This window comes from Gekko japonicus, unplaced genomic scaffold (assembly GCF_001447785.1).
Source record: "Gekko japonicus isolate JY-2015 unplaced genomic scaffold, Gekko_japonicus_V1.1 scaffold2015, whole genome shotgun sequence".
NCBI classification, from domain to species: Eukaryota; Metazoa; Chordata; class Lepidosauria; order Squamata; family Gekkonidae; genus Gekko; species Gekko japonicus.
In genome coordinates, this window is record NW_015160281.1 from 107,941 (window position 1) to 126,061 (window position 18,121).

The following is an 18,121-nucleotide window of genomic DNA, read 5'->3' on the forward strand; positions in this document are numbered from 1 at the left end:
CTTTCCCTGATTGATAGTCAGAGCATCTCTGTAATTAATATCATTACTATTCCCGTCAGCACGGATTTGTCCCCAACAGGTCCTGCCAGACCAGCCTCATTTCCTTCTTTGACTGAGTGACGAGCTTACTGGATCGAGGGAATGCTATTGATGTTGTCAACCTGGATTTCAGTAAAGCGTTTGACAGGGTTCCCCGTGATGTTCTGATGGGTACACTAGAGGGCTGTGGACAGGACTCTAGGATAATTAGGTAGATAGGGAACTGGTTGGAGAACCGCACTCAGAGAGTAGTTGTCAGTGGCCTTTCATCTGACTGGAGGGAGGCGTCCAGTGGGGTGCCACGGGGCTCGGGTACTTTTCAGTGAGGGCATGGAGGGGCTACTCATTTAATTTGCAGATGACACCAAATTGGGAGGAGCAGTAAACACCCAATGGGAAGGGAGCACTCCCTGGAGAAGAAGACCCTGATGCTGGGAAAGATTGAAGGTCAAAGATGACGGGGACGGCAAAGGATGAGAGGGTTAGACAGTGTCATAGATGCAACGAACATGAAATTGAGCAAACTTCAGAGGACGGCGGAAGACAGGAAGGCCTGGCGTGATCTGGTCCATGGGGTCGCGAAGAGTCGGACTCGACTGTGCGACTGAACAACAACAACAACAATAGAATTCAACGAGATCTGAACACACTGGGAAAGTGGGTGGATGTGAGCGAGATGCAATTTAACAAGGATAAGTACCGAGTGCTACATCTGGGTAACAAAAATGAGGAACACGCGTACTGGATGGTGGGGATACGTTTCTGGGCAGTAGTGTGTGTGTGTGAACAAGATCTTGGGGTACGGGTGGACCATATGTTAAATATGAGCAGCCTGTGTGATACGGCGACAAAAAAGGCTAATGCGATCTTGGGGTGTATCAACAGAGGCATAACATCCAAATCGCAAGGCGTGATAGTCCCGCTTTGGGTCTCCATTGGGGAGAAAAGTGAGGTATAAGTTAATAAAATTGGGATTGGAGAAGGTAGTCTAGGATTGCCGGCAGCGTTCCCTCTAAACTGTGTTAGTGTGAGCCAGCTCACAGTTTTTTAGCCTCCGGCTCACACATTTTTGCCTGAGCTCAGGAAGGAGGGCTCCAGAGCAAACTAATCTATGCAGTGGCCAAACCGCTCGCTCACAACTTGAATGCCAGCAGCTCCCAAAGTAGGATTTTTGCTCACAAGACTCCGCAGCTTACAGGGAGCATTGGTTGCTAGTCCCCAGGTCTCGGCAGGGGTCCCCCCAGTTTTCGGGGCTTTTGCCTGCCAGCGGGGGAAACCCGGCCTCTAAACAGCGATGTCCCTGACGTGATGATGTCACCTGGAAGGGACTTCTTCACATCAGTGACATCACAGAGGATGCTCTGGCTTGAGGGCAAACTCTATGGTAAATCTGGCCTCAAACCATAGAGTTTTGCCCTCAAAGCAGAGCGTCGCCGCACGACATCGCCGCCGTGGTGACATCGCTTCTGGGCGACGTCGTCACACTGAGGACGTCACGCGACATCCCCACCCCCTCCAGGAACGCCCCCCCCCCAAATTCCCACTCCCGGCAGCCCCTAAGGTAGTCCCAGCTGGAAGGTGAACGTTTGAGAGGAATTGGGGGGGAGGGGCTAGAAATATCGTGTTGGCTTGGATTGAGCCCCCCTCCCCGGATTCTGCCCCTCCAGGATCGACTCGGCCGCTTTACGAAAAGAAAGTCTACGAATACGAAACGGAGCGGACGAGACTCCCCGGAAGATCAGAGGCCTACACAGGTAAGAAGAACCTGGCCAAGGTAGGGAAAAGGTATCCCATCGGCAGGCCCTGGGACCTGACCCATTTCTCTGTGTTCGTGCCCTCGCAGAGCCAAGGAGCAGCCACAGCTACATGCAAGAGACCTTTGTCAGTCCTCGGAACAGGGAGGATCTCAGCTACGGGAGAGAAGGTGAGGGATGCGTCACGGGAAGCTGTCGATCAGCCAAGGGAGGAGAGGTGGAGGCACCAGAAAGAATTGGAGGTGGGGTGTGTGTGCTTGGGATGGAGAGGCTGGAACATCTCAGTAACAAAATCCACCTGGGTGTAGTTAGCTCTCGGAAGCTCAGCAGGATCGGCCCTGGTGAGTACTTGGATGGGAGACCGCCAAGGAAGCCCAGGTTGCTATGCAGAGGCAGGCGACGGCAAAACCACCTCTGTTTGTCTCTCCGCTGGCCTGAACGGCCCAGGCTGATCTTGTCAGATCGCAAAAGCTAAGCAGGGTCAGCTGTTGTTAGTGCTTGGAGGGGAGACCGCCAAGGGAGTCCCAAGGTTGCCACGCAGAGGCAGGCACTGGCCAACCCACCTCTGTTAGTCTCTTGGCTTGACCGGGATGGCCGAGGCGAGCCAGGTTTTGTCAGATGTTGGAAGCTCAGCAAGGTCGGTCCTGGTTAGTACGTGGGTGGGGGACCCCTGAGGAAGTCCAGGGTTGCTACGCAGAGGCAGGCTGTTAAGTCGCTCGCTTAACACAGTAGTCGGAGAGTGATTCAGCAAAGATTCAGCTTTATTCATCCACTCGAACGCGACTCCGACACGGATCAACATCTGATAGCCAGAACAGCTTTTGTGTTAAAGCTGCTCCCTTTTTAAACTCTCCCGGCTAATGTAGCCACGCCTTATTGTACAATACCAACCAATAAGATTGTTTACATAACGACCAATCATAGACGTTCCCGCTCAGGGAGCTTGCTGGTACCTGATTGGTTGGTTCTTCCTGGGCTACCAATACGATTGGATGGATTAGGATCCTAGCCCAGGATGAAGCTTTACATGGCATTTCAGTTATGATGTTCACATACAGTCAGGGCTATTTTTGGGCAGGAACGCACAGGAACGGAGTTCTGGCTGGCTCCTATGTTGGCCACGCCCAGCAGGAACTCATTAGCATAATAGGGCACACCCAACAGCAGAAACTCATTCGGATTGGCTACATTTGGGGTGTGTGGCCTAACATGCAAAGGAGTTCCTGCTACAAAAAAAGCCCTGGGTTTTGACCACAAACAAGGTAAACAGAATAAGAAGCAAAAGGTGGGTGTGGCTGGATGAACACACTTCTGGTGACATGGGGTGTGGCCTAATATGCTAATGTGCTGTGCTTTCAGGGGTGTGGCCTACTATGCTAATGAGTTTCTGCTGTTGGGTGTGGCCTGTTATGCTAATGAGTTCCTGCTGGGCTTTTTCTACAAAAAAAGCCCTGCATACAGTTATGCATTCAATGGCAGCTATTGAATACATTACATAGGCGACGGCAAGCCACCTGTTTGTCCCTTACCTTGACCTGGATGGCCCAGGCTGGGTTGCTCTCATCAGATCTCGGAAGCTAAGCAGGGTCACTGCTTGGAGGGGAGACCACCAAGGAAGTGTAGGGCTGCCACCCAGAGGCATGTCTTGCCTTGAAAAACACTACAGGGTCGCCATACGTTGACTTGACAATGTGTTCCACCACACGTTAGCTGTGCTTTGGGGTGGGTGGGAGAAAAGTACCAAAGCAAATCCTCCCTGATTGTTCTGCCTCACACAGCTCTTGGCTTAAAGGAAAGCTACGACTCTGCAAGCAATGAGGACTATACTGACTATGGAAATGAAGGTAAGGGAGGGTTGGGGCCGTGGGTGCATGGGAGGAGGGCTTGTGGGTGTAAGCAGTCCCAGTGGAGTAATGAATGGCAGGATATTTTTATTTTTTGGGGGGGAAAGGGTATTTCGTTCACTAAGAGGTAACGCCAAACTTTTGTTCTCTGAGTCCGTTAATACAGATCAATAACATAATCGCTAAATGGACTTAGTATGTTGTACGCTTGCTAATGTTTAAGACGTAATTCTGAATCGGGAGGCCTAGATCAAGGAAGAGTTCTCAAGCTCTCAGAACTTATTGGTATTTGTAGCTAGATTCGAGTTTAGTAGCACCTTAGAGACCAGCCAGATTTTCGAGGTATGAACTTTCCAAAGTAACAGATTCAAATCCAGTGGCACCTTAGAGAGCGACCAGATTTTCGAGGTATGAACTTTCAAAAGTAACAGATTCGAATCCAGTGGCACTTTAGAGACCAGTCAGATTATTGATGTATGAATTTTCGAAACTAACAGATTCGAATCCAGTGGACCTTAGAGACTGACCAGATTTTTGAGATATGAACTCTCGAAAGTAACAGATTCAAATCCAGTGGCACTTTAGAGACCAACCAGATTTTTGAGTTATGAACTCTCGAAAGTACTAGATTCAAATCCAGTGGCACTTTAGAATCCAACCAGATTTTCGAGGTATGAACTCTCGAAAGTACTAGATTCAAATCCAGTGGCACTTTAGAGACCAACCTGATTTTTGAGACATGAACTCTCGAAAGTACTAGATTCAAATCCAGTGGCACTTTAGAGACCGACCAGATTTTCGAGATATGAACTTTCAGAAGTAACAGATTCGAATCCAGTAGTACTTTAGAGACCGACCAGATTCTCAAGGTATGAACTTTCAAAAGTAATTGATTCAAATCCAGTAGCAGAGACCAATCAGATTTTCAAGGTATGAACTTTCAAAACTAACAGATTCAAATCCAGTAGTACTTTAGAGACTGACCAGATTTTTGAGTTATGAACTCTCGAAAGTAATAGATTCAAATCCAGTGGCCCTTTAGAGAACAACCAGATTTTCGAGATATGAACTTTCGAAAGTAACAGATTCAAATCCAGTAGTACTTTAGAGACTGACCAGATTTTTGAGATATGAACTTTTGAAAGTAATTGATTCAAATCCAATAGCACCTTAGAGACCGACCAGATTTTCTTTTTTTTTTCTTCTCTTTATTCATTTTTCATAACAAAGCAAACAAGAACATGCAAAGAATCCAATAATAAACACTCGACATTCCTACAAAAGAGTTACAGTATCATTCAGGTATTTTTGAACTTAAAGCCCCAGAGATAATAATAACAAATAACGAAAGCATCCTTTAAATTTCGACTCTTAGTATGTTACATCAGAACCCATTTTTGGTAACAGGTATTTATTGGCAATATGCCCCGTGAAGTAAGAAATGAAAATATCGGGAACCAGGTTGATTCAAATTTGAGGTTAGAGGACCGTAAAATTTGAGCTCTATGTACTTTATCTGCTATCTTAGCCATCACAAATTGATCCCATATTTTTTCAGATTTTCGAGAGTCAAAGTCCCCTTTGTCAGCTACAAGTGGTGAGGGATCTCCGTTCCTGCTTGTATCTGATGAAGGGAGCTTTGACTCTCGAAAGCTTATCCCCCAAAATTCTGGTTGGTCTCGAAGGTGCTACTGGGCTCAAAACTAGGTCTTCTACTCCAGACTAATGTGACTACCCTCTGAAACGATTGATATTTATAGAAATTAAGCAAGTTGTTGCTGATTGCTGTGGGGCTTGACTTTTGTAGGATTTGGGTCAGCGTTTGTGATGTTGCAGCATTTGGACCTCAGCAAAGAGGAAGCGTTCACTTAGAGAGGTGCTTGCAAAATCAGACAGCTACATCGAGAATAGATTTAAAAAAAAGAATAGATCATTTCGACCACTTACATAAAAGCTCCACCTTTGAACAACTGTGTATATTTTATTATTCTGTACGATGTCTTTGGCTTCACCAGTTTAGGGAGAGAAATGTGGGATTATGTGGAGCGTTGAACTGCTGCCACTTGGAGGGACTGCAGTATTACTGGGCATGATCCAATCGCACTCAGACACCCCTTTTGTAGTTGTAAGGGCTACAAACTTGCTTTTTCACTTCAATAAAAGCGAGGGGTTCTGGATTCTGCAGTACGTAATGAGCAAGCTTTGTGCAACTACATTGTGTGATTGGTGGCCAGGAGGGGCAAATTGATCATCATGAAAATCTTCCGCGTACATTTTCTGCTCTTCCCCCACGGGGGGGGGGGGAAACCCTATTACCATATCTGAAGGACTGTCTTCTCCAATATGTTCCTGCCTGGGAATTAAGATTAAGCGCTCTTTACTGTCCCACCAATCACAGAAGCTTGTTTGGTGGGCGCATGAGACAGGGCCTTTTTCGTGGCAGCCCCACGATCATGGAACAGCCTCCCAGGGAGGTGTGCTGGCCCTCTCACTTTTTTTTTTAAGTACCCGAGGGTGCACTTTTATTATTATTATTTTTCATTATATACCACAGACATACATACAAACAACACCCAACTACCCCCAACAACATATAACCAGTGTTCCCTCTAAGCTGAGTTAGTGTGAGCTAGCTCACAGTTTTTCAGCCTCCAGCTCACAGATTTTTGTCTTCGCTCAGGAAGGAGGGCTCCAGGGCCAACTAATTTCTGCAGTAGCCAAATCTCTCGCTCACAACTTTAATGCCAGTAGCTCACAGAGTAGAATTTTTGCTCACAAGACTCCACAGCTTAGAGGGAACATTGCATATAACATATAACAAGAGACTTTTATCATTTCTTCTGCTTATTAAATTTCTAAATGCATTATCTATTTTACTAAGCTCATCTTTTCTGCGTTCTCAAATTACTACATTTATCTATCAATTGCGTTGATCAAGTTATTTACAGATATCAATGATAAAGGAAATGAGAGTAGTCAAACAGGCAGAGTAAAGGAAAAAATACTGTTGACAATTGACACTTAAGTAGATATAGGAACAATATCACAAATATACTTGTCTTCCTCAGAACAAAGGAGACTGCTGTAAAATATTTACAAAGACTCATACATTAACAACTATCGGGAATTCATAAATGACACAGACTATCTGATGAAGATACCGAAACGTGTGGTTTATCTGGAAACCCCATTATAAGAAAATAGCCACCTGTATAAACTTTGCCTGGAAATGAAAACTATTAGTCTTGTGATCTCTTTGTCTGGGTATTATCATCTTGGTGAATTGTTGCTGGACCTTCCTTTTAAGAATTGATCAAGTGGAGACTTTTCTGAATAATTGTTGAATGAGTAATGTGTGTTAAAGGATAAAAGAGTTTCTGTACTGTTGAGAAAAGGTAATAGTACATGATATGAGACTGAACTGAGTCTTTACTGGTTATATTACAGCCATAGAGTATTTTTAATATACTTGTGATATGGTTCATACATCTATTTAAGTGCCAGTTGTCACAGTTAGAAATCCTGAATTGTGGTTTTAAATCTCGATTTTCTGTTTTCCATTGGAATTTAATGTGTTTTGTCTATGCTATAAGCCACCTTGAGATCTGTAAGGAAGGTGGCTAATGAGTGTTTTAAATAAACAAAATCATAACCCCCAAGGGCTAGAGATCTACTACTTTTATGAACGAAAGCTAAATTATCAGGAAGATAAGGATTCTTTTTCTAATGCATCCTTTTCCCCCCGTCTCGCCTAGATCCCAGCCCAACAAAGTCCTACCTGAGTCATAACTACAGTTTCCCCAGCCACGAAGGACGTTATACATATAAAGAGAAAGGTAAAATAATGGACACTGGGGTTCTGCCCCAGTTAGACTCGGGCACCCCAAGAAAGAAAGTGGAAGCATTAATTATACTCTCCAATCTTGCAAACTATTGGTGAGCATCTCTCTCTCTCTCTCTCTCTCTCTCTCTCTCTCTCTCTCTCTCTCTCTCTCTCTCTCTCTGTCTGTCTGTCTGTCTGTCTGTCTGTCTCTCTTTCTCCCCAGACTGGGATGTCAACTCATCAGAGAGCCCCACCTCTTCCTACCGTTACGAATCATCGATAAGCAGCAAGTCACATCTAGGGGGAGTGAGCGCCCGCCAGCCGGTAAGCGGCCCCCCACGTCTGTCGACAGCACAGGAACAGTTTCCCTGACAAGCAGGCCAGAGAGCCAGTGTGGGGTAGTGGTGAAGAGTGTCGGACTAGTATCTGGGAGACCCGGGTTCGAATCCCTGCTCGCGCCATGGAAGCTTGCGGGGTGACTAGGGTTGCCAAGTCTATCTTCCACCCCCAGCGGGGGACTTTGGGGGCGTTCCTGGAGGGGGCGGGGCATCCCCGACGTGATGACGTCACGTTGGGGACATCCGCTGCCCCTACCCCACCCGCCCGTGCACCGGATCTCCAGAAACGGCAGTTCCCTCCCCTTCACGGAGCCGGCGTTTCCCTTTTAAATGCAGGAGCCGGCGTTTCCCCTTTAAGAGCAGCCGCGTTTCCCACGGGTTCCACACACTTAAAGGGAGAGAGAGGGGTGGGTGTGGGTGTTGGGGGCGGGGCTTTCCCGCTGGCCATCTGGCTGGCGACGGGTAGAACCCCCCAAAAAACGGGGGACCCCTGGCAAACCGGGGGGGTTGGCAACCCTAGGGGTGACCTTCGGCCAGTCACACTCTCTCAGCCTAACCTACCTTGCTGTGAGGAGGAAATGGAGGGCAGGAGGACGATGTAGGCCGTCTTGGGTCCCTACCAGGGAGAAAGGCGGGATGCCAATGAATTCAATAAGTAGCAAGGAATAAATAATAGAGGGGGAGCTCTCCGTTCCTGTCCTGTGTTGAAAAGCTCCCGTTCTCCCTTTCAGATCGCAGAGCCGTATCTCTACAGTTCCAGCTTGGCGGATGTCCCATCCGTGAGGTGAGTGGGGACGACATCAAGGCATCGAGGAGACAGGGTAGTCCTGGGAGTTGGCAGTGGTGTGGATTACTGCTTTCTGGAGGCTGAATACAGCCCATGGTGGACGCCAGATTAAAAAGCGAAACAATCTTCTGGAGCGAGAGAAACAGTGCAACCGAGAGAAGGCCGTCCTAAGCATGGGGGCAGGGGAAACAACCACTGGAGCACAATCTGCTGGGGCGTTTTTCTGCACATACCTCATTTAAATGAATTGGTCATAAGAACATCAGGAGAGCCCTGCTGGATCAGAGCAGTGGTCCATCCAGTCCAGCCTCCCGTCTCACACAGGGGCCAGCCAGTTCCTCTGGAGGGCCAGCAACAGGGCAGAGAGGCCGAGGCCTTCCCCTGATAAGGACATTTCAGAAGAGCCCTGCTGGGCCAGACCAGGGAGGGTCCCTCTAGTCCAGCCTCCCGTCTCACACAGGGGCCAGCCAGTCCCTCTGGAGGGCCAACAACAGGGCAGAGAGGCCGAGGCCTTCCCCTGGTAAGAACATCAGAAGAGCCCTGCTGGGTCAGACCAGGGAGGGTCCCTCTAGTCCAGCCTCCCGTCTCACACAGGGGCCAGCCAGTCCCTCTGGAGGGCCAGCAACAGGGCACAGAGGCCGAGGCCTTCCCCTGCTAAGGACACCAGAAGAGCCCTGCTGGGTCAGACCAGTGAGGGTCCTTCTAGTCCAGCCTCCCGTCTCACGCAGGGGCCAGCCAGTTCCTCTGGAGGGCCAACAACAGGGCACAGAGGCCGAGGCCTTCCCCTGCTAAGGACACCAGAAGAGCCCTGCTGGGTCAGACCAGTGAGGGTCCTTCTAGTCCAGCCTCCCGTCTCACGCAGGGGCCAGCCAGTTCCTCTGGAGGGCCAGCAACAGGGCAGAGAGGCCGAGGCCTTCCCCTGATAAGAGCACCAGAAGAGCCCTGCTGGGTCAGACCAGGGAGGGTCCCTCTAGTCCGGCATCCCGTCTTACACAAGGGCCAGCCAGTCCCTCTGGAGGGCCAGCAACAGGGCACAGAGGCCAAGGCCTTCCCCGATAAGGACACCAGAAGAGCCCTGCTGGGTCAGACCAGTGAGGGTCCTTCTAGTCCAGCCTCCCGTCTCACGCAGGGGCCAGCCAGTTCCTCTGGAGGGCCAGCAACAGGGCAGAGAGGCCGAGGCCTTCCCCTGATAAGGACACCAGAAGAGCCCTGCTGGGTCAGACCAGGGAGGGTCCCTCTAGTCTGGCATCCCGTCTCACACAGGGGCCAGCCACTAGCCCCATCTTTTCATATTTGGGAAGCTAACAGGGTCAGCCGTGATGAGTACTTCGATGGGAGACCACCAAGGAACTCCAGGGCGGCTGTGCAGAGGCAGGCAGTGGCCAACCAGCTCTCCAGCTCTTTCCTTGGAAACCCCGTGGGGGGTCACCATAGGCCAGATGCAACTTGATGGCGCTGCTCCACCGCAGCTATTTCTAGATCAGCCCTGGCATTGCTGGGAACGAACCTTCAAGGTTCTAGGAATACCAGGGGCTTCCTCCTGGGATGGAAAGGTAGGGAAAAAAAGAAGATCTGTCCAGGCCTAAGATTGTGCGGGCCACCCAGTCAGCCAGTAGTAAATGCTAGCGTCTGCAAGATTGGGCAGTGGCATTTTGGGGATTGGGTTAGATGCCAGGTAAGCAAAAATATGAGAGTTGTGGTAATAGATAGACGTGTTGACACCTACGTATGGTGTGCTGCCCCCCGGTGGTATAAAGGTAACACTGAGGAAGACCACAGTCAAATGTGGACAAAGGTCTATTTAGTGCTTTGGTCATAGGGTAAGTTGGCTCAAGTGGTTAAGACGCTGAACTGCAGGCTGTGGAAGGTCGGTAGTTCAGCAGTTCGAGACCCGGGTGCCGCATGACGGAGTGAGCTCCCATCTCTGGTTCCAGCTCCTGCCAACCTAGCAGTTCGAAAGCAAGAAATTGCAAGTAGATGAATACGTACCACTTCAGTGGGAAGGTAACAGCGTTCCATGCGCCTTGGTGTGTTTAGTCATGCCGGCCCATGACCACGGAAACGTCTTCAGACAGCGCTGGCTCTTCGGCTTGGAAACAGAGAATCCGCAACCCTAGAGTCGGATTCGACTGGCTTTCGAGCAAGGGAACCGTTACCTTTACCTAAGTGGTCCCCACACTGTCCTCAGGGGGGAAAATAGCGATTTAAAGCCCTGAATGGCTTGGGACTGTGTTATCTGAAGGACCATTTTCTCCTATATGTTCCTGCCCAGTAGTTAAGATCACAGAGACAGGCCCTCCTGATTTGTCCCATCAATCAAAGAAGCTCATTTGGTGGGTATGTGAGAGAGGGCTTCAAGAGGGGATCGTATAAACACATGGAGCAGAGGTCCATCTGTGGTATAGGTATAGATGGAACATTCCGTCTGGGGCAGTGATGCTCTGTATTCTTGGTGCTTGGGGGGGGGGCAAGAGTAGGAGGGCTTCTGCAGTTCTGGCCCCGCTGGTGGACCTCCTGATGGCCCCTGGGTTTTGGCCACTGTGTGACTCAGAGTGTTGGACTGGATGGGCCACTGGCCTGACTCAACATGGCTCTTCTTATGTCTGGGGCAGTAATGCTCTGCATTCTTGGTGCTTGGGGGGGCAACAGTGGGAGGGCTTCTGGAGTTCTGGCCCCACTGCTGGACCTCCTGAGGGCCCCTGGGTTTTGGCCACTGTGTGACTCACAGTGTTGGACTGGATGGGCCACTGGCCTGACTCAACATGGCTCTTCTTATGTCTGGGGCAGTAATGCTCTGCATTCTTGGTGCTTGGGGGGGCAACAGTGGGAGGGCTTCTGGAGTTCTGGCCCCACTGCTGGACCTCCTGAGGGCCCCTGGGTTTTGGCCACTGTGTGACTCACAGTGTTGGACTGGATGGGCCACTGGCCTGACTCAACATGGCTCTTCTTATGTCTGGGGCAGTAATGCTCTGCATTCTTGGTGCTTGGGGGGGCAACAGTGGGAGGGCTTCTGGAGTTCTGGCCCCACTGCTGGACCTCCTGAGGGCCCCTGGGTTTTGGCCACTGTGTGACTCACAGTGTTGGACTGGATGGGCCACTGGCCTGACTCAACATGGCTCTTCTTATGTCTGGGGCAGTAATGCTCTGCATTCTTGGTGCTTGGGGGGGCAACAGTGGGAGGGCTTCTGGAGTTCTGGCCCCACTGCTGGACCTCCTGAGGGCCCCTGGGTTTTGGCCACTGTGTGACTCAGAGTGTTGGACTGGGTGGGCCTTTGGCCTGATCCAGCATGGCTTCTCTTATGTTCTTAAGGACCTTTTCAGTGGCAGCCCCAGAATGATGGAACAGGCTCCCTGGGGAGGGGCCAATGGGCTCCTCTGAATCTTTAGCTGAAGATAGTTTTATGTAGGACTGCATTCAGTTAAATTTATTAGCAGTCTTGAATAAGCGGTTTTGAATTTTGGTTTTTATGTTTCGCACGTATTTTGTGCTATGTGTTTTAGTTACGTTTCTAAGCCGCTTTGCGCTCCTTAAGGAAGAAAGACGGCTAATAGAATAAAATAATTTAATAATAATAATAAAATTAATAATTTAATTTTAAATAAATAAAATTAAAATATATCTGTACTCTGGAATTGCTGTTGCAGGGACAGCGGCTCCTACCAGACGGTCTTCCATCGGAAATCGGCCGGCCCCTCCTCGCTGGGGGTGGAACCCCGCCGTGCGATACGTCCCGAGCGCCAAGCCAAGGAAAAGGATCCGGGCAGCGATCAAGGAACCAAGCGTTACCTGCCCCTCTGGCTGCAGCTCCTGCTGTTTGTGCTGTTGGCCGGTTTCTTGGCCTTCACCTATTTCTTCCTGCAGGGCAACGCAGACGATAACCCCTTTGTGAAGTATCTTCGGCACTAAAGCCTAAACTTCCGGCATATCTTCTCTCTGTCTAATTTGGGGGGAGGGGGGGCGGGATGTTTATATTGGGCCATCGCCAAGTGCCTTCTGGTTCATCTAACCTAAAAATTGGAGGGGAGGGGTGGTGGGCAGTGCTCCCTCTAAGCTGTGGAGTCGTGAGCAAAAAATTCTACTTTCTGAGCAACTGGCATTAAAGTTGTGAGCGAGCCATTTGGCTACTGCATAAATTAGTTCGCTCTGGAGCCATCCTCCCTGAGCTGAGACAAAAAAAATGTGTGAGCCGGAGGCTACAAAACTGTGACCTAGCTCACGCTAACTCAGCTTAGAGGGAACACTGGTTGTGAGTGAGCGATTTGGCTACTGCGTAAATTAGCTTGCTCTGGAGCCATCCGTCCTGAGCTCAGACAAAAAGGTGTGAGCCGGAGGCTAAAAAACTGCGAGCTGGCTCACACTCACTCAGCTTGGAGGGAACACTTGTGGTGGGGTATGTCTGTACACAGGAAGTTGCCTTATACCGAATCAGAGTATTGTTCCATGACGGTCCGTGTTGTCTGCTCAGATCGGCGGCGGCTCTCCAGGCAGAGGTCTTTCTCAGGTAGAGTGGCTAGATTCGAGCTTCTTACGAGACCGACAGAATTTTCGGGGCATGGGCTTTCACAGGGGCTTTCCAGCAGGAACTCATTAGCATAATAGGCCACACCCAACAGCTGAAACTCATTAGCATATTAGGCCACACCCCCGACAGCACAGCTCATTAGCACATTAGGCCGCAGCCCCGTGTTGCTAGAAGTGTGGTCATCCAGCCACACCTACCTTTTGCTTCTTATTCTGTTTACCTTGTTTGTTGTCAAAACCCAGGGCCCTTTTTTGTAGCAGGGACTCCTTTGCATGTTAGGCCACACACCCCTAATGTCGCCAATCCTAATGAGTTTCTGCCGTTGGGTGTGGCCTGTTATGCTAATGAGTTCCTGCTGGGCGTGGCCAACTCGGGAGCCAGCCTGTGCGTTCCTGCCCAAAAATAGTCCTGGGCTTTCAAGAGTGAACATTTGCTTTCAAGAATCAAAGCTCCCGCCATGTCCTGACCTGGATAGCCCGGGCCAGCCCAATCTCACCAGATCTCGGAAGCCAATCAGGGTCGACTGTGGTTAGTACTTGGATGGGAGACTTCCTTGGAATACCAAGTCGGGAGGACAGGGGCAGGCTTTATTCAGCCGCCTCTCTGAATATCCTCCAGGCCCCCAGCAGGGGTCAGACACAAGAGGTTGACATGATGTCAAGGTGCAGACACACAAATAACCCCCAAAACCCAAAGAAGAGTTCTCGAACGCTTATACCCGGAAAATCTGGTTAGTATTTAAGGTCCTACTGCCCTGGGACCCAGTTCCACTGCAGGCCCACAGGGCAACTCCCTGAAGTTATCTTACGTAGAAGTCTTTCTCATCACCTCCTGCCTTGTCCTTTTAACTGGAGATGCTGGGGATTGAACCCGGGACCTTCTGCTGCCAAGCAGAGGCTCTGCCACTGAGCCAGGGTCTCAGGTCAAGGTCTTTCTCATCACCTCCTGCCTGGTCCTTTTAACTGGGGATGCCGGGGATTGAACCTGGGACCTTCTGCATGCCAAGCAGAGGCTCTGCCACTGAGCCAGGGTCTCAGGTCAAGGTCTATCCCATCACCTACTGCCTGGTCCTTTTGGAGATGCTGGGGATTGAACCTGGGACCTTCTGCTGCCAAGTAGAGGCTCTGCCACTGAGCCAGGGTCTCGGGTCAAAGTCCTTCCCATCCCCTCCTGCCTGGTCCTTTTAACTGGAGATGCCGGGGATTGAACCCGGGACCCGCTGCATGCCAAGCAGAGGCTCTGCCACTGAGTCATGGCCCCTCCCCTTAATGGCAGCTTTACTCCACGTCTGTCCCTGGATTTTTGTCGATCAATCGTTTTGTCAGTTATTCAGGGGCATCTTTCTGCTATTTTGTATAGCTTCTGCTTTATAATCGGGGTGACTTTCTCTCTTGTGGGCTGAGGGGAGAGAAGAAAGGGAAGGGATATATATACAGCCCATCCACAGCTTTTTAAAAGACATAGTGACGTGTCAAATCTTTTAATAAATGCCACTGAAGACTTTTTCTAAAAAAAAAAAAGGATATGACTCATGTGTCATCTTTTAATAGCTTCAGTTATCATATTCCTCCGCACACACCCCGTGTTCATTTTTCCTTGGCTCATACCTCACCTGGATGGCACAGACAAGCCACATTTCATCACTTCTTGGAAGCTAAGCAGGGTCAGCCCTAGTTTGTACTCGGATGGGAGACCAACAAGGAAGTCCAGGGTTGCTATGCAGAGGCAGGCAATGGCAAACCACCTCTGTTCATGTCTTGCCTTGACTTGGATGGCCCAGACTAGTCTGATCTCTTCAGATCTCAGAAGCTAAGCAGGGTCGGCCCTGGTTAGTCCTCGGAGGGGAGACCACCAAGGAAGTCCAGGGTTGCCATGCAGAGGCAGGCAATGGCAAACCACCTCTGTATGTCTCTGCCCTGATCTGGATAGCCCAGGCTGATCTCGTCAGATCTCAGAAGCTAAGCAGGTTCAGCCATGGTCAGTACTTGGATGGGAGAGCCCTCAGTAATTCCAGGGTTGCTACGCAGAGGCAGGCAATGGCAAACCACCTCGGTTAGTCTCTTGCCTTGACCTGGAAGCGCCTGGCAAACACGATCTCATCAGATCTTCAAAGCTAAGCAGGGTCAGCCCTGGTTAGTACTTGGATGAGAGACCACCAAGAAGTCTAGGGTTGCTACGCAGAGGCAGGCAAGGGCAAACCACCTCTGTATGTCTCTGCCCTGATCTGGATAGCCCAGGCTGATCTCGTCAGATCTCAGAAGCTAAGCAGGTTCAGGCATGGTCAGTACTTGGGTGGGAGAGCCCTCAGTAATTCCAGGGTTGCTACGCAGAGGCAGGCAACGGCAAACCACCTCGGTTAGTCTCTTGCCTTGACCTGGAAGCGCCTGGCAAACACGATCTCATCGGATCTTCGAAGCTAAGCAGGGTCAGCCCTGGTTAGTCCTTGGATGGGAGACCACTAAAGAAGTCCAGGGTTGCTACGCAGAGGCAGGCAAGGGCAAACCGCCTCTATTCGTCTCTCGCCCTGACCTGGATGGCCTAGAATTCTCATCAAATCTCAGAAACTAAGCAGGGTGGGTTAGTACTTGGATGGGAAACCACCAGGGCTTTTTTTCTGGGGGGAATGCGCCAGAGTTCCGGAACCTCTTCCAACAAAATTCTTTTGTTGATTGAAAACTTCATTTCCCTCTTGAGAGTCCTGCCACCTCCCCCCCCCCCCAAGCCCTGGAAACCACCGAGGAAATCCAGGGTTGCTACGCAGAGTCAGGCCATGATAAACCACCTCTGGATGTCTCTTGCCTTGAAAACCCCACAGGGCTGCCATTCATTGGCTGTGACCTGACGGCACTTTGCACACATGCGTAAGGCCAGAATGCCTTTTCCCCACCCCTGTCGGAACAGGAAACAAGAAGCCAGAAGCAAGCCAGATTGGTTAGCGGGACTTTTATTTTCTGACAAACCAGTGGGGGGGGGGGGAGAAGTGTCACGGATCAGGCCAACCTCGTACCCCCTCTGGCCCTGAAGTCGTTCTGTCCTGAAGAGGACCCGTGGGTTAGAGGAAGGGATGCGGGAAACTCAAACTCCCGGCTTCTCTTCCCAGATCTGAAACGGGAACGCAAGGGAGCCACAACAGGTCTGTGGCTAAGCCAGGGAAGGGGGCGCGTCATGAGTTGGCAAGAGAACATTGAGAGGGGGCAGAGGAAATGCTGGAGGCTTCCGTGGAGCCCCGAAGCGGTAGACTGTCAGCATCCGGGACCTCAGGGGAAGGGGAGGCTTGGCCCCCGGAGAACTCCACATCGGTTAGACGAGGGCGCAGAAGAGAGCCGGGTGTCAAGGACGGGGTTACACGCTGGGGAGAGACATCTAGCGAGCGTTGTATCCTGCGTAGTTTTTCCCGGACCTGGATGAACTCTGGCTGGTCGTCTAGAGCCTCGCCTGATTCTTCTTGCTGTTGACGCTGTAGACAAAGAGGGGTTTCAGACATCTCCGGAGGTTGCGTTTTCAAGACCACCCCCTCCGAACAGCTCTAGGTCAATGACTTCTGGCAGGGTGTGAGGAAGGTCAGCCTCAACGACAGCCATCACCGGTATCTGAGGCTTACCTGCTCAACGACAGCCATCACCGGTATCTGAGGCTTACCTGCTCTCTCCTCTGCTGCCAGCGCTGTAGCTCCTGCTCCAGCGGTGACAGTTCTACGCTGTTCTCTATCCCTTCCCGGCGCCGGTTCCTGTGCTCGAGAACCTGCAAGAGCTCCGGCTTGGATCGAAGGCTGGGGCCTCTGAAGCGAGGGAGATAAAGACAGGGTGGGAGTCAGCCCCCTTTCCCCACCCTCGACACCCTGCCTTGCTGTGGGAAAGGCCTCTCTACCTCAGCTTCCCTATACAGAGATACAAGGTCTGTGCTCCAGACTTGTAAGCCACTGTGAACCACAAGAAAAGATGGGATATAAATGTTTAAGTGAGTAAATAGATTCGTGCTAAGCCTTCAAGGAACCTGAGGGAACTTTTGTATTGCAGGGTGGCTGTGTCCTGACGGAATTCCAGTCTTCCTTCTACCGGAGCTAGGGTTGCCAGCTCGGCTGGAAAATCCCTGGAGATTTTTGGAGCGGACCCAAACAAAAGGGGGGGGGACTAAACCAACCAAGCAAAAACCTTGTTCAAAGTTACAAACGCACAAAAAGGAATAGTGTACAACCTGAAGTGTTTCAGCCCATACTGATGTCACATTGTCCCTGATAAGGCAATTTTACTTGCACTCTTAGGACCTAAACTGGAAGGTACATATTGGTACTGATGTATATGCAACTACTTCTGACACAAGGCCAGATACATTTGTGGTAGGGTTGCCAAGTCCCGCAAACTCACCGGCGGGGAAGGCTCCGCCGGCTGTGGGAGCTGGTTCCGGATGCGCGCGTGCGTGCCGCCAGCACATCAACGGAAGTGACGTGCGACGTTGCCCACGTTGGGGGCGTGGCCATGATCGTCACGCTGCTCTTTGGGGGGCGGAGTTCCCCCCGGGGGGTGGAAATCGGGCCTCCAAAGCGGGGTTTTCTCCACCCCCCGCCCCCACTTGGTAGCCCTAATTTGTGGCACCAAATAAAAATCTCTTGGTGTATCCTTTAATTCTATATTGGAACATTCCCTTTTTGGTCCTATATTATTGTTTATTGCCTTACATGTATTACAGGGACTCTGTTGCTTGGTGTATTTTGTATTTTGTACTATTTGACCTCCGAAGAAGGCTGTTGTGAGCCGAAACGCGTCAGGTCATACACTGTTCCCTTTTGAGCGTTTATAACTTTGAACATTTCATGAGGCTTTATTTGGGCCCCTACAAGGTTTTTATATGTCTTATTTATATTTATGTTTTGATTCGTATCCCGCCCTCCGAAAGGCTCAGGGCGGCTCACATGCGGCAAAGCCGAGATATAAAATACAATAAAACATGTAACAAAATAACAACATTTAAAACCACAATAAAATCCATGCTACATCACGGTGCCCTTCCTATGTC

At 50.3% G+C, this 18,121-nt stretch overlaps 1 protein-coding gene across 1 annotated transcript in view; it reads left to right on the forward strand.

Moving 5' to 3' along the window:
- EMD (emerin) overlaps nucleotides 1-12,665 on the forward strand; it is a 23,526-nt gene extending 10,861 nt beyond the window's left edge. Inside the window, exons 3-9 of the mRNA XM_015415489.1 lie at nucleotides 1,707-1,793; nucleotides 1,883-1,963; nucleotides 3,572-3,637; nucleotides 7,393-7,473; nucleotides 7,684-7,784; nucleotides 8,530-8,582; nucleotides 12,231-12,665. Of these exons, the coding sequence (XP_015270975.1) occupies nucleotides 1,707-1,793; nucleotides 1,883-1,963; nucleotides 3,572-3,637; nucleotides 7,393-7,473; nucleotides 7,684-7,784; nucleotides 8,530-8,582; nucleotides 12,231-12,492 (731 nt within the window). The 3' untranslated portion in view covers nucleotides 12,493-12,665. The remainder of the gene's footprint in view (nucleotides 1-1,706; nucleotides 1,794-1,882; nucleotides 1,964-3,571; nucleotides 3,638-7,392; nucleotides 7,474-7,683; nucleotides 7,785-8,529; nucleotides 8,583-12,230) is intronic.
- The last annotated feature ends 5,456 nt before the right edge of the window (nucleotides 12,666-18,121 follow it).